At 43.0% G+C, this 16451-nt stretch overlaps 1 protein-coding gene across 2 annotated transcripts in view; it reads right to left on the reverse strand.

Moving 5' to 3' along the window:
* MTFR2 (mitochondrial fission regulator 2) overlaps nucleotides 1–16451 on the reverse strand; it is a 46702-nt gene that overhangs the window by 8306 nt on the left and 21945 nt on the right. For both annotated transcript variants that reach the window (XM_073671295.1, XM_073671296.1), the window contains exons 4-8: nucleotides 15716–15820; nucleotides 6494–6618; nucleotides 3006–3220; nucleotides 2584–2902; nucleotides 1930–2119 (exon numbers count right to left, since the gene is read on the reverse strand). In XM_073671295.1, coding sequence (XP_073527396.1) covers nucleotides 1930–2119; nucleotides 2584–2902; nucleotides 3006–3220; nucleotides 6494–6618; nucleotides 15716–15820 — 954 coding nt within the window. The remainder of the gene's footprint in view (nucleotides 1–1929; nucleotides 2120–2583; nucleotides 2903–3005; nucleotides 3221–6493; nucleotides 6619–15715; nucleotides 15821–16451) is intronic.

The following is a 16451-nucleotide window of genomic DNA, read 5'->3' on the forward strand; positions in this document are numbered from 1 at the left end:
TGACTAGTGTTGAGCGATACCTTCCGATATCGGGAATATCGGATCGGATTGGATCGGACCGATACCCAAAAAATATCGGATATCGCCGATTCCGATACCGGAAACCAATGCAAGTCAATGGGACAGAAATATCGGAATGAAAATAAACCCTTTCTTTCCTTGTAGGTTAATTCTACATGAAGGAAAACAACTAAGAATAATGTAGAATGTATTACATGAAAAGCCGGCAATTCAGCAGCGGCATACACCGGTACCCGACAATTTAGAACAGAAAGAATAGAGCATCACACATATATTAGATACATAGAAACATGTCAGTCACATATATAAGAAGTACAGTGACAGTGTTGCTTACTGTACTTGTCATTTAGTGTTAAAGGATTTATTAAAAAAATAATAGTGTTTTCATGCACCGCCTCTTTAAAAAGGCCGGCCGGCAATTCAGCATCGGTACCCGACAATTTAGAATAGAAAGAATAGAGCATCACACATAGATTAGATACATAGAAACATGTCAGTCACATATATAATAAGTACAGTGATAGTGTTGATTACTGTACTTGTCATTTAGTGTTAAAATAAAGGATTTATTTAAAAAAAAATTGGGGTGGGGTTCCCCGTAATTTTAGTCTCTAGCGGAAGTTAAGCAGACGGCTGGGGCAGATGTTCGAAGCCTGGGAAGGGGGTAATACCCACGGAGCTTCCCAGGCTACTAATATCAGCCCCCAGCTGAATACCTATTATAAGCTGACATCAACTCCAGCCCTATTACCCCACTGCCACCGCTACAGGGCAGTGGGAAGAGCGAGGCTAAGTGCGAGAATTGGCGCATCTTATGGATGCGCCATTTCTGGGGCGGCTGACGGCTGGTGTTTCTAGCCTGGGAGGGGGCCAATATTCATGGCACTCTTCCTGGGCTATTAATATTAGCCCCCAGCGGTCTGCCTAGCCTTTGCTAGCTATTAAAATAGGGGGGACCCCACGTCATTTTTTTTGGGGTCCCCCATTTTAATAGCTAGTAAAGGCTAGGTATTCAGCTGGGGGCTGATATTAGTAGCCTGGGAAGCTCTGTGGGTATTACCCCCTTCCCAGGCTTCAAACATCTGCCCCAGCCGTCTGCTTAACCTCAGCTAGAGATTAAAATTAAGGGGAACCCCACGCCAATTTTTTTTTAATAAATCCTTTATTTTAACACTAAATGACAAGTACAGTAATCAACACTATCACTGTACTTCTTATATATGTGACTGACATGTTTCTATCTATCTAATCTATGTGTGATGCTCTATTCTTTCTATTCTAAATTGTCGGGTACCACTGCTGAATTGTCGGCCGGCTTTTTTAAAGAGACGGTGCATGAAAACACTATTATTTTTTTAAATAAATCCTTTAACACTAAATGACAAGTACAGTAAGCTGAGCGCTGCCATCCAGCTTGTCATCCTTCAGAGACACTGCAGAGCGCAGGCATTATGGGAACTTCCGATTCCAGTATTCGATATTCTAAAAGTATCGGAACTCCGATACTGAAATATCGGGTATCGACCGATATTCGCGGTATCGGAATGCTCAACACTAATCATGACTGCCAACGTCATGCTGATTGTCAGCCGACTCACAAGTTGCCTAACGTCGGCAGCCACGCCCCATCGACAGAGCTGCCTGGAAGAAGAAGAGCTGCTCTCTTGACTTGGAGCAGCTGAATCGCCGGCGACAGTGGTCGGTGACCTCTCCGAGCCGGATACAACAGGCAGGTAGTTGCCTCTGTTAGTAACAACCAGCCTGTTAGTTTTTAGGCTTATAGTAAAAAAATAATAGTCCTGTAGTCCTGGATAAACCCTTTAAAGATCCAGCAACAAACCTCCCATTCATGATCTTTCATACGCCTGATTTTCGGTTGGTCAGTCATGTAAGATTTACAAACAGTACCATTGGGGCTTCAGGACTGGAGAACGGAGACTCCTCATGAGATCTATTTTCTTTATCGACAGAGTCATCACCATTTCTGTGCGCAAACTTCTGCTTCAAGGCTTTGGCTATAATGGCTGCAGGGTCTGTGGGATCATTAAGCGAACGTCTCTTCTTGTCTTTCCTGGTTAAGGGTGTCCCACCAGGGGATCTAAAGCGAAAAAGGGGTGAACATAAACATCACTGCCATTCTGTAACAGACGGGCTGACAGGCTATAACTTAGCTCTTCATACAAACCATTTTTCATTTATTGCTGCTATGTCTAATAAGATTTTTTTTTACAGACTTTCTACGAAAACGCATCATTCACCTGCTATCCATTTTCGGAAAAGACTTGTCTAAGATCCTATTAGTGGGGCTAATACAGCATATTTATAATTAGGGACAGACTACTCTGAAATGTTAAATCTAACAGAATTATTGAAATCATGTTTACATAAGTTAACTTGCAAAGTTAAAATTATCACCTATCCACAGGATAAGCCTGCTGACCGCAGGAGGTCCGCATGAAAGACCCCTACCATGAATGGGGCTTGAAAGAGACATTATATTTGAGCCTTCTCAAGCATTCACGCCACTGCTACATTCATTGTAAATCTATAAAATGATCTTACCTTTCGACCGCCCGAAGCTTGATGGAATTCATGCCTTTTAACACATCCATCATACTGGGGAGCTGATCCACACTGCCTTTCTCTGAAGCCTCGCTTTCCGTTGGGCTGCATTTGTGAGAAGCTTTATGTTCTCTTATAAGATCAAGTGCAGATTTTAGTTGGGTAGATGGGGCTGGGGGTGGTGGAGGAGGAGGAGGAGGGGGCGGCGGAGCTACTGGTGTTGTACATTGTAAGAACTGTGTGGAAAGTGGTGTAGAAGCTGAAGATGGGGGTGGGAGGGCATTGCCTGGGCTGCCAAATGAGCACATTGATTCTGTATCTGAGAAACAAAAACGAGATCAAATCATACCAAATACATAGCAAAAGCTTGACCTGTTTAACCCATTAAGTGATTAATAAGGATTACAAAAACAATGGCTTACGAGACTGTGCGGCTTGTGACTGTTGTAGGGCAACAATGGCAGCAATCTGCGCTCTCAGCTGCAGCAGCTCATCTTCCAAAGCTGCGATTTTCTGAAAGGCATGATCGTCTGCAGGAAGGAGACTCTTTTCACACACTCTCTTGGCCGACATCATAGTCAGAAATCCTGAGTCTGAATTATTCGGGTCCATTGACTTGTTGGATGGAAGATCGTGTCTGATGAAAAAGGTCACTGTCACTACAGAACCATTAAAAAGTAGTAGTTACTAAAGGGAATCTGTCACCAGGTTTATGCTGAGAGCATCTGAGAGCAGCATGATGTGGGGGCCGAGACCCCGAATCCAGTGATGTTACTGGGCTCCTTGCTGTAGTTTTGATAAATCATTGTGTTATCTGCTGCAGCTCTGCTAGTCCTCTCAATGATCAGCTCCTGCTATGCAGTCCTTAATATTCATGAGCTCCGGCTAACCATGTCCCTCGCCACTGTCAGCGTTGTCTATGCACAGTGTAGACAGAAAGCTGTAAATCAATGGTGCAGGCAGGGCTGTGGAGTGGGTAAGCCAAACCCCCGACTCCTCAGTTTCCATGACACCGACTCCATGACTCCGACTCCCTCATACGTGGCTCATATTTAAGTGAAAAATTTACTGTAGCACAGATTCATCTCAGCTAAAAGTCTAGACCCTTAGATCAGGGATAGGACAGACATTTATAGGACATTTCAGAACTTTCCCAAATTCTTATGAAAAAATATTCCCCACAAACGGCATTGAATTACTGTACCCAATTTATTATATATTTTAGGAGTCGGTCCATTTTATACAGACTCCTCCAAAATGGACTATGACTCTCTGACTCCGACTCCACAGCTCTGGGTGCAGGTGGGGTTAGACTGAGCTCATACAATATGGCAGAAGACAATCAGAGCTCACCAGAAGTAAGAAGTATCTTGGTATATTTATTTGTCTTACTAGTCACACCAAACGAAGCAGCACAATAAGAGGAAATGGTCGGCACCTGCGTGCACCCACGCTCTCCTGTAACAGGTCAGGTGCTATTTCTTAGCCAATAAAGATACCAAGACCCTTATGGTGAGGGTCACCTTTCTTCTCCCATATTGTATTACTGGGCCATTTACTATTGTCACTGAGCATCATCTATGCAATTACCTGACAGAGGCCATAACGATAATTGATCAGTGCAGTGTCATATATACTCAAGCCGTTACAGCAGTAGCCTAACCAATGTCCACACACACATTTTATATATATATATATATATATATATATATATATATATATATATATATATATATATATATATATATATATATATATATATATATATATATATATATATATATATATATATATATATATATATATATATATATATACACACACACACACACACACACACACACACACACACACACACAGTACAGACCAAAAGTTTGGACACACCTTCACATTTAAATATTTTTCTGTATTTTCATGACACATTCACACTGAAGGCATCAAAACTATGAATTAACACATGTGGAATTATATACTTAACAAAAAAGTGTGAAACAACTGAAAATATGTCTTATATTCTAGGTTCTTCAAAGTAGCCACCTTTTGCTTTGATACTGCTTTGCACACTCTTGGCATTCTCTTGATGAGCTTCAAGAGGTAGTCACCGGAAATGGTTTTCACTTCACAGGTGTGCCCTGTCAGGTTTAATAAGTGGGATTTCTTGCCTTATAAATGGGGTTGGGACCATCAGCTGTGTTGTGCAGAAGTCTGGTGGATACACAGCTGATAGTCCTACTGAATAGACTGTTAGAATTTGTATTATGGCAAGAAAAAAGCAGCTAAGTAAAGAAAAACGAGTGGCCATCATTACTTTAAGAAATGAAGGTCAGTCAGTCCGAAAAAATTGGGAAAAAATTTGAAAGTGTCCCCAAGTGCAGTTGCAAAAACCATCAAGCGCTACAAAGAAACTGGCTGACATGAGGACCGTCCCAGGAAAGGAAGATCAAGAGTCACCTCCGCTTCTGAGGATAAGTTTATCCAAGTCACCAGCCTCAGAAATTGCAGGTTAACAGCAGCTCAGATTAGAGACCAGGTCAATGCCACACAGAGTTCTAGCAGCAGACACATCTCTACAATAACTGTTAAGAGGAGACTTTGTGCAGCAGGCCTTCATGGTAAAAGAGCTGCTAGGAAACCACTGCTAAGGACAGGCAACAAGCAGAAGAGACTTGTTTGGGCTAAAGAACACAGGGAATGGACAGTAGACTAGTGGAAATCTGTGCTTTGGTCTGATGAGTCCAAATTTGAGATCTTTGGTTCCAACCACCGTGTCTTTGTACAACGCAGAAAGGGTGAACGGATGGACTCTACATGCCTGGTTCCCACCGTGAAGCATGGAAGAGGAGGTGTGATGGTGTGGGGGTGCTTTGCTGGTGACACTGTTGGGGATTTATCCAAAATTGAAGGCATACTGAACCAGCATGGCTACCACAGCATCTTGCAGCGGCATGCTATTCCATCCGGTTTGCGTTTAGTTGGACCATCATTTATTTTTCAACAGGACAATAACCCCAAACACACCTCCAGGCTGTGTAAGGGCTATTTGACCAAGAAGGAGAGTGATGGGGTGCTACGCCAGATGACCTGGCCTCCACCGTCACCAGACCTGAACCCAATCGAGATGGTTTGGGGTGAGCTGGACCGCAGAGTGAAGGCAAAAGGGCCAACAAGTGCTAAGCATCTCTGGGAACTCCTTCAAGATTGTTGGAAGACCATTTCCGGTGACTACCTCTTGAAACTCATCAAGAGAATGCCAAGAGTGTGCAAAGCAGTCATCAAAGCAAAAGGTGGCTACTTTGAAGAACCTAGAATATAAGACATATTTTCAGTTGTTTCACACTTTTTTGTTAAGTATATAATTCCACATGTGTTAATTCTAGTGTTGAGCGAGTATGTTCTATTAACCCTTTCGCCGAGTATGCTCGGGCCGAGCTCAGAGTATTTACAGCTGCTCGGTGATATGTTTGAATCGCTCCCGTGTACATAATTTGCAAGTGTTTGACAGTTTTATTACATGTGAGGAATGTCTATTTCTTACACATTCCTCACATGTAATAAAACTGTCAAACAGTTGCAAATCATGCACACGGGAGCGATTCAACCATATCACCGAGCAGCTGTAAATACTCGGAACTCGGCCCGAGCGTACTCGCTCAACATAGTTAATTCATAGTTTTGATGCCTTCAGTGTGAATGTACAATTTTCATAGTCATAAAAATACAGAAAAATATTTAAATGAGAAGGTGTGTCCAAACTTTTGGTCTATACTGTGTATAATATATATATATATATATGTGATTGAGCTCATTGTTTAGATAACTAGTATAACGCTGGAATCAGGGTCTCCGTTACTTTGAAGAGGATAAATCTGATGACAGATTAATTTTGAAAGTAATACGATCAGATAATTACCGGAATCTGGTGTACATCAGGTCATTGTCATCTAACAGACATGGGGCATCTACCAAAGAAGCAATGTCAGGTCTCTTCACAGCTTCATACTCTTTAGCTTCTAACACTCCAGGTCCTATGAATTTCTGCAAGAGAGAAATAAAAGTATAATGTGTCAAAAAGCAAAGTTTTTGTATTATTCCCCATAAAGGAAATCTGTCACCAGGTTTTTGTTATGTAATCTGAGAGCAGCATTGTGTAGGGACTGAGACCCTGATTACACCAATGTGTCACTTACTGGGTTGATTCTTGTTGTTTCAATAAAATCAGTGTTTTATTAGCAGGATATTATCACTTTAGGACTAATTGTGCCATAGTCTTTCTTCTCACTGTACCCTCGCTTCCACCACTGTTTGGCAACTTTCTGCGTGCATAAGCAGAAAGCTGTTAATCAGTGGTGTGCGCAGGGTTATTGAGAGCTCAGCATTCAGAGAACTGTTAGATCAGCAACAGATAAAACAGTGATTGTATCAAAACTGCAGCAAGCAGCTCAGTAAGTGACACATGGCTAAAATAAGAGTTTTTGTCCCTACATCGTGCTGCTCTCAGATTGCATATCAAAAACCTAGTGACAGATTCCTTTAAACACTTGGGCTGCTTTGGCACTAATTGATATTATTAATATTTACTTCATAGAAATGAGAGCTAATATTTTGTAATTGAGGGTTGTATTTTTTTTTATTATTATTTTAAACCCCTTCATGACCGGAGCATTTTCCTTTTTGCTTTTTCGTTTTTTGCTCCCCTTCTTCCCAGAGCCATAGCCTTTTTATTTTCGGTTAATATGGCCATGTGAGGGCTTAATTTTTGCTGGACGAGTTGTACTTTTAAACACCATCACTAGTTTTATCATATCGTGTACTGAAAAATGGGAAAAAAATTCCAAGTGCGGTGAAATAGCAAAAAAAATGCAATTCCACAGTTTGTTTTTTTTTTGTTTTTTTACCACGTTCACTGAATGCTAAAACTGACCTGCCATTATTATTCTCCAGGTCATTACGAGTTTGTAGACAGCAAACATGTATAGGTTATTTTTTTTTAAGTGGTGAAAAAAAAATCCAAAGTTTGCTAAAAAATAAATGGTGCCATTTTCCGAGACCTGTAGCGTCTCCATTTTTCGGGATCTGGGGCCGGGTGAGGGCTTATTTTTTGCGTGCCAAGGTGACGTTTTTATTGATACTATTTTGGGGTAGATCTGATGTTTTGATCGTCTGTTATTGCATTTTACTGCAATGTTGCGGCGACCAAAACGTAATTCTGGCGTTTAGAATTTTTTTCTCGCTACGCCGTTTACCAATCGGATTAATTCTTTTTTATATTGATAGATCGCGCGATTCTGAACGCGGCGATACCAAAAATACGTGTGTGTGGTTTTTTTTTTATTATTATTTTATTTTGAATGGGAAGAAAGGGGGTGATTTAAACTTTTATTTTATTTTTTTAGATTTTTAAAACATTTTTTTTTACACTTTCTGCATAGGAGACTAGAAGCTGCAGTTTTCTGATTGCTTCTGCTGCATACGAGCAAATTGCCTGTATGCAGGAGAAATGCTCCTGTGCTATGAGCGCCGACCACTAGGTGGTGCTCATAGCAATCTTTCCATGACAACCAGAGGGGTGTGCTGCAGACCCCGGGTTGCCATGCCCACCCATCAGTGACCCGTGATCACGACAGCGGCGTTTAACTGGTTAACAGCCGCAGGTGGATCGCGATTCCACCCGCGGCTGTTGCGGGCACATGTCAGCTGTAAGAATCAGCTGACATGTGCCCGGTTCAGTGCGGGCTCAGCGCCGGAGCCCCCGCTGAACCGGCCTTTCCGATGTGGTGCGTACTATTACTGACCACGTCGGAAAGGGGTTTAAAAGGGAGCCTGTCAATGTACTAGCAGCACATTATCAGCCTCCTAATAAGGTTCTAAAAGAGGCACTGCCAAAGTTTTTATCCTCTTAATATATTACATTCTTCATATTATATAGCACTGTGTACTTACAATTGCTTATTCTGCTTTTCTACCCAGATAATTCTTCTCTATGTAGAAACAGGAAGTCTCTTGTCCCTGCATTTATCATTCCCCTCGTCACATCCTGACCCAGCTGCTCCCTCCTCCCCCTGCCAGGGACTTTTGCAGTGACTCATGACTCCTACAGGGAAAAGAGATTTTTTGTTTCTACATAGAGCAGAGAAGGATTCAGATAGTCAGTTTTTAATCACATGACGTCATAGAACTAATGGAAAACAGAAGAATTAGCGGAGTAAAAGGGCAAAATGAGCAATTGTAAGCACACATGACAGCTCTATTCTGCAGTCATTACGATTGCAGGAATACCAAATATACAGTTTAAAGTTTTGCACGTTGTCACAATAAAAACATTCATGAAAAAATTGGGGGTGAGGTGGGGGGATAGAGTTTATCTGTAAAGTTATCCAGAAACAATAAAAAAAACTACACAGGCAGCCCAGGGCTTTTTGTAGGGCCTCCACTGCCATTGAAACCCATAAGCCGCCAAGCCAACATCTCCAGGGGTGCCATTACGATAAAGGGACCCTCTCTGTCTAACCATTTGGCTGAGAACAAAGTTATAATAAAGCAAGCCCCTGCCATTGATGCAAGCACTATCACATATGCGGGGGGGTAGGTTTTTAACTGCAGGGCAGCGGGCGGAGAGGAGCCGCAGAGGACACAGCTGTACAACTAGTCTACAGCGCAGCTATTAAACTACACTTTCCTCTGAACCGCCACGGCTGCAGCATTTCAGAGTTAAACACATATGGCAGGAATGGTGTAGCCACTGTCTCATACATGATGTCTGTGGATCAGCTGTCAGGTTAACATTAAAGGGGGTTTTCTCATCAAGATATATGGGTAAAATTCAAAAGTGCTTGTAAAAACAAACAACCAACCTTGCAATCAATTTGCTTCTTAAAAATCCTCTCTGCTCTCAATAATGGAAGGATTTTTAATTCCATAGTTTACGCACATTGCCTAGTTTACCTGCCACCTCTGTACATACCCCTCAACCTACGCAGACCCAGGGGACGGTCTCAAATTTGGGGAGCTGTCACGCTATTCTGGGAGGTTGGGAGTATATCCCCACTTCAACTGTATTTGTGCCCTAATGTCGCAGATACAGGTGGCTATAACAATGGCACAGGGAAACATCAGCTCCTTCCTCCACTCTTCAGTCTATATAATCATAGAAAGCCCTGCCTGGACCTTCTGGTCACAAGACATTCTCGTGTTCCGTGACTAGGCAGTGGAGAAAAGGAGCAGGACACAGACAATGTGTGGCTGTTGTAGAAGAAGAGGAGATGGACACAGGCAATGTGTGAGAGTTGTAACAGAAGAGGAGCAGGACACAGGGAATGTGTGAGAGTTGTAACAGAAGAGGAGCAGGACACAGGGAATGTGTGAGAGTTGTAACAGAAGAGGAGCAGGACACAGGGAATGTGTGAGAGTTGTAACAGAAGAGGAGCAGGACACAGGGAATGTGTGAGAGTTGTAACAGAAGAGGAGCAGGACACAGGGAATGTGTGAAAGTTGTAACAGAAGAGGAGCAGGACACAGGGAATGTGTGAGAGTTGTAACAGAAGAGGAGCAGGACACAGGGAATGTGTGAGAGTTGTAGGAGAAGAGGAGCAGGACACAGGGAATGTGTGAGAGTTGTAGGAGAAGAGGAGCAGGACACAGGCAATGAGTGAGAGTTGTAACAGAAGAGGAGCAGGACACAGGGAATGTGTGAGAGTTGTAGGAGAAGAGGAGCAGGACACAGGGAATGTGTGAGAGTTGTAGGAGAAGAGGAGCAGGACACAGGCAATGTGTGAGAGTTGTAACAGAAGAGGAGCAGGACACAGGGAATGTGTGAGAGTTGTAACAGAAGAGGAGCAGGACACAGGGAATGTGTGAGAGTTGTAACAGAAGAGGAGCAGGACACAGGGAATGTGTGAGAGTTGTAGGAGAAGAGGAGCAGGACACAGGGAATGTGTGAGAGTTGTAGGAGAAGAGGAGCAGGACACAGGGAATGTGTGAGAGTTGTAGGAGAAGAGGAGCAAGACACAGGGGATATGTGAGAGTTGTAGAAGAGGAGCAGGACACAGGGAATGTGTGAGAGTTGTAGGAGAAGAGGAGCAGGACACAGGGAATGTGTGAGTTGTAGGAGAAGAGGAGCAGGACACAGGGAATGTGTGAGAGTTGTAGGAGAAAAGGAGCAGGACACAGGGAATGTGTGAGTTGTAGGAGAAGAGGAGCAGGACACAGGGAATGTGTGAGAGTTGTAGGAGAAAAGGAGCAGGACACAGGGAATGTGTGAGAGTTGTAGGAGAAAAGGAGCAGGACACAGGGAATGTGTGAGTTGTAGGAGAAGAGGAGCAGGACACAGGGAATGTGTGAGAGTTGTAGGAGAAAAGGAGCAGGACACAGGCAATGTGTGAGTTGTAGGAGAAGAGGAGCAGGACACAGGGTATGTGTGAGAGTTGTAGGAGAAAAGGAGGACACAGGGAATGTGTGAGAGTTGTAGAAGAGGAGCAGGACACAGGGAATGTGTGAGTGTTGTAACAGAAGAGGAGCAGGACACAGGGAATGTGTGAGTTGTAGGAGAAGAGGAGCAGGACACAGGGAATGTGTGAGAGTTGTAGGAGAAGAGGAGCAGGACACAGGGAATGTGTGAGAGTTGTAACAGAAGAGGAGCAGGACACAGGGAATGTGTGAGTGTTGTAACAGAAGAGGAGCAGGACACAGGGAATGTGTGAGTGTTGTAACAGAAGAGGAGCAGGACACAGGGAATGTGTGAGAGTTGTAGGAGAAAAGGAGCAGGACACAGGGAATGTGTGAGAGTTGTAGGAGAAAAGGAGCAGGACACAGGGAATGTGTGAGAGTTGTAGGAGAAAAGGAGCAGGACACAGGGAATGTGTGAGAGTTGTAGGAGAAAAGGAGCAGGACACAGGGAATGTGTGAGAGTTGTAGGAGAAAAGGAGCAGGACACAGGGAATGTGTGAGAGTTGTAGGAGAAAAGGAGCAGGACACAGGGAATGTGTGAGTTGTAGGAGAAGAGGAGCAGGACACAGGGAATGTGTGAGAGTTGTAGGAGAAAAGGAGCAGGACACAGGGAATGTGTGAGAGTTGTAGGAGAAGAGGAGCAGGACACAGGGAATGTGTGAGAGTTGTAGGAGAAGAGGAGCAGGACACAGGGAATGTGTGAGAGTTGTAGGAGAAGAGGAGCAGGACACAGGGAATGTGTGAGTGTTGTAACAGAAGAGGAGCAGGACACAGGGAATGTGTGAGTTGTAGGAGAAGAGGAGCAGGACACAGGGTATGTGTGAGAGTTGTAGGAGAAGAGGAGCAGGACACAGGGAATGTGTGAGTGTTGTAGGAGAAAAGGAGCAGGACACAGGGAATGTGTGAGAGTTGTAGGAGAAAAGGAGGACACAGGGAATGTGTGAGAGTTGTAGGAGAAGAGGAGCAGGACACAGGGAATGTGTGAGTGTTGTAACAGAAGAGGAGCAGGACACAGGGAATGTGTGAGAGTTGTAGGAGAAAAGGAGCAGGACACAGGGAATGTGTGAGAGTTGTAGGAGAAAAGGAGCAGGACACAGGGAATGTGTGAGTTGTAGGAGAAGAGGAGCAGGACACAGGGAATGTGTGAGAGTTGTAGGAGAAAAGGAGCAGGACACAGGGAATGTGTGAGAGTTGTAGGAGAAAAGGAGCAGGACACAGGGAATGTGTGGCTGTTGTAGAAGAAAAGGAACAGGACAGGCAATGTATGAGTTGTAGAAGAGGAGCAGGATACAGGCAATGTGTGGCTGTTGTAGAAGAAGAGCAGGACACGGAATGTGTGAGTGTTGTAGGAGAAGAGAAGAAGGACACAGGGAATGTGTGAGTGTTGTAGGAGAAGAGAAGAAGGACACAGGGAATGTGTGGCTGTTGTAGGAGAAGAGGAGCAGGACACAGGGAATGTGTGAGAGTTGTAGGAGAAAAGGAGCAGGACACAGGGAATGTGTGAGAGTTGTAGGAGAAAAGGAGCAGGACACAGGGAATGTGTGAGAGTTGTAGGAGAAAAGGAGCAGGACACAGGGAATGTGTGAGAGTTGTAGGAGAAAAGGAGCAGGACACAGGGAATGTGTGAGAGTTGTAGGAGAAAAGGAGCAGGACACAGGGAATGTGTGAGAGTTGTAGGAGAAAAGGAGCAGGACACAGGGAATGTGTGAGAGTTGTAGGAGAAAAGGAGCAGGACACAGGGAATGTGTGAGAGTTGTAGGAGAAAAGGAGCAGGACACAGGGAATGTGTGAGAGTTGTAGGAGAAGAGAAGAAGGACACAGGGAATGTGTGGCTGTTGTAGGAGAAGAGGAGCAGGACACAGAGAATGTATGGGAGTTGTAGGAGAAGAGGAGCAGGACACAAGCAATGTGTGGCTGTTGTAGGAGAAGAGGAGAAGGACACAGGATGTGTGGATGTTGTAGGAGAGTTGAGTATTTGCGTGTTGATTTTACAGATTTGTGTGTGCTGATGTAGCATCACACTGCATGTGGGGCAATGTACTATGGGGGCCTCTAACAGTGTGAAAAGCTGTGGGGGCATCATACTGTGAGTGAAGGACATCGTTGGGGCAAGGAATGGCTTACCATGCTGTGTGGATACACTATGGGCTTTACTAAGAGCAATATTTTGACGTGGGCACATATAAAGAACTGGGCAGGGTTAGGGTACTGGCTTGGTGGAAAACAGAAATTAGCATGGCACACTATGTGCACCGCAGGGCGAATCCCTCTTTCTATCATTCAAAGTTATAAGGTATGTCTGTAGTCTATCAGAGGTATCCGGTTTCATAGGTAAGGTTAGTGCGCTTGCAAGCATTGCTCTGAAGCCAGTCAGATTGCTGGATCTGCTTGCCGCATGAGAATTCACACAGGATGAGCCAGTAACTCAGCCATGTTGCAAGATGAAATGTCAATCTTCAGGAGTTCAATCACCCTTTGGCATGCAGGACATTGGGAGTGATAGGAATTGTGTGGGAGTTGTCTCTGAGACAAACCCTTTAATTAATTCTTGAAAAGAATAAAAAGAACTTTTAATTCATTCTTTGTATGTATACTTTTGTAGGCACTTTCCATTTTAGCAGGACCCCTACCCACACCGATCTGCAGACATGGAAAGTGCCTACAAAAAGTTCCTCACTAGGAACGAAACGTTGCCACTGATATGATTATGCCAATAAATCACCATATATACAGTACAGACCAAAAGTTTGGACACACCTTCTCATTTAAAGATTTTTCTGTATTTTCTTGACTATGAAAATTGTACATTGACACTGAAGGCATCAAAACTATCAATTAACACATTTGAAATTATATACTTAACAAAAAAGTGTGAAACAACTGAAAATATGTCTTATATTCTAGGTTCTTCAAAGTAGCCACCTTTTGCTTTGATGACTGCTTTGCACACTCTTGGCATTCTCTTGATGAACTTCAAGAGGTAGTCACCAGAAATGGTTTTCACTTCACAGGTGTGCCCTGTCAGGTTTAATAAGTGGGATTTCTTACCTTATAAATGGGGTTGGGACCATCAGCTGTGTTGTGCAGAAGTCTGGTGGATACACAGCTGATAGTCCTACTGAATAGACTGTTAGAATTTGTATTATGGCAAGAAAAAAGCAGCTAAGTAATGAATGTGTTAATTCATAGTTTTGATGCCTTCAGTGTGAATGTACAATTTTCATAGTCATGAAAATACAGAAAAATCTTTAAATGAGAAGGTGTGTCCAAACTTTTGGTCTGTAATATTATATTATATATATATATATATATATATATATATATATATATATATATATAAAATTTTTTAAATCTAACTACACTTGATATCTGCAATCTGATGGCTTATTCCAGAGAAATCTAAATTTTTGTCAATATGAAGCAAAAGACAAGAAAAATACCCTTTATTATTTATCATTATTTTTGCACTGTGCGATTTATACATTTACTTTCAGTTATTTGGGTATTTTTCTTGTCTTTGGTTTCTCTCTGTTTAATGGCCTTGTGTGAACATGCATTTACATTTTGCATGCACATCAACTTACGTTTCAGTTCAGACCTTCAGGTTTTTTATTTTTGTCAATATGCAAGTGAGCTGTGAAAAAAGTGGAAAATCCAGCAACCGAAAAGTTCATTAAAACATCACATATATTTGTAGATTAAAACATGAAAAAGTAAAATTTAAAAAAACATGAGAGCACAAAGGTCTACACTAGCTCTTAATCATGGCCCCGACATGGATCTCCTGGAGAATCTCCCTTCAGAGCTTATTATTGTAAATGAAAGGGGGCGTTACCAGTGTGAGACATGTAATGGCTGACTGTCTGCTCTCTTGATCTACATGTCTCACACTAGTAATGCGTTCTTTCATTTAAAATAAGCTCAATAAACTCTGGAGGCAGATTCTCAGGGAGATCCATGTCCGACCCACAGCTCATTTACATATTAAGAAAAATGTGAATTTCTCTGGAATAAGACATCAGAAAGCAGACATCAAGGTATCATTGCATTCAACTTTCTATGACCTACACACCACATAGATGGCTTAAGTTGGTTGATCCTTCCGACAGCCTCCCTTTAAGGCTCCAGAAACAGTGGTGATGCCACAAGTATAGGCACGAAATCATAAGGGATGGCAAACCTTTAGATTCATTTCTGGAACCTCTAACTTAGACATTCGTGGTGACAGAAAATGAGAGCAATAGTGGTATATGCAAAAAAGAGTGTTGGGTCCTCTTTAAAGTGGATCTGTCAACGGATTCCACAATTCAAATCATATACATTATTAGATAGATGGTCAGAATGGCTGTATAATACTGATATTAGGATGGACATTTTTAGGAGTCCACCTACAGAGTTAGAGAGCTCAGAAGCTGTAGTGTTTTTAATCTCCACCCAACCTGCCTTACAGCTGCAGCTTGTACTGAGCGGTGTGAGATCTCAGCAGCTCGAGGAATAGATCCGCTTTAAGCTTCTACTGTGAATAATGATGCTACCTGATAATTCACAAGTGTTGGCATCACTGCTTGATTTCACACTGAAGGCAACAGTCAGTGATCTGGCCTGACATATCGGCAAGTTAATAGTGTTTTTCACACGACAAGTTCCTTTTAATATTCTGTGGATTCACATGACGTAGAAGTGCACCAACCTGGAAATGAGGTCGAGGGCATTGTTCCAATGGCAGCAATGTTCCAATAATGCGAACCACACTACGGGTCCAGCCATAGTTCTTACGCTCCAAAATTTGGATACACTACAGAGGAATAAGCAAAAAAAAAACATAGAGTTAGGGAGAAGTCGGCACAGTCACATGACCACGCTGGCACAGTTCTGACCTTCTCAGTGGGCATGACATTTCGGTCAGGACTGTGGGAATCTAGTTATGTTACAAGAGCCCCACGGCAATGATAATGCGAGATTTCAAACAGAGCAGGAAGGTCACTGAAAAAATGGTGACCTATTATTCACAGACCGGAGGGGCCGAGAATCACAGACAGGAAGGAGAAGACAGAGCCCCTGTGAATGAGATCTGATTAGAAGGAAACTTCAAATGGAGATTTAAAGCACCACTCTAGTGCTAATCCAAGGTCCCTGACCCTAGTATAATACTTACCCGCCGTCGTCCTCACCTTTTATAGACGCTGCTCTAGTCCCGCGGCGCCATCTTGTGACTGCAACTTCTGACTGATCGTAATTCAAAAGGTAATAGTCACAAGATCTTGCATTGAAAATTGACTTCCGGATCCGGCAGGTCACAAACTGCAGAAGACGACTGGAGCGGCGCCGAAAGGTGAAGGTGAAGATGGCGGCTGGTAACAATAAGATTGGGGGCAGGGACCTTAGATTAGAAGCACCACTCCAGCACTGCAATAAAACAAAACACT

The sequence above is a fragment of the Phyllobates terribilis genome, unplaced genomic scaffold, assembly GCF_046119375.1.
Source record: "Phyllobates terribilis strain yellow unplaced genomic scaffold, ASM4611937v1 Scaffold_3__8_contigs__length_932513732, whole genome shotgun sequence".
NCBI classification, from domain to species: domain Eukaryota; kingdom Metazoa; phylum Chordata; class Amphibia; order Anura; family Dendrobatidae; genus Phyllobates; species Phyllobates terribilis.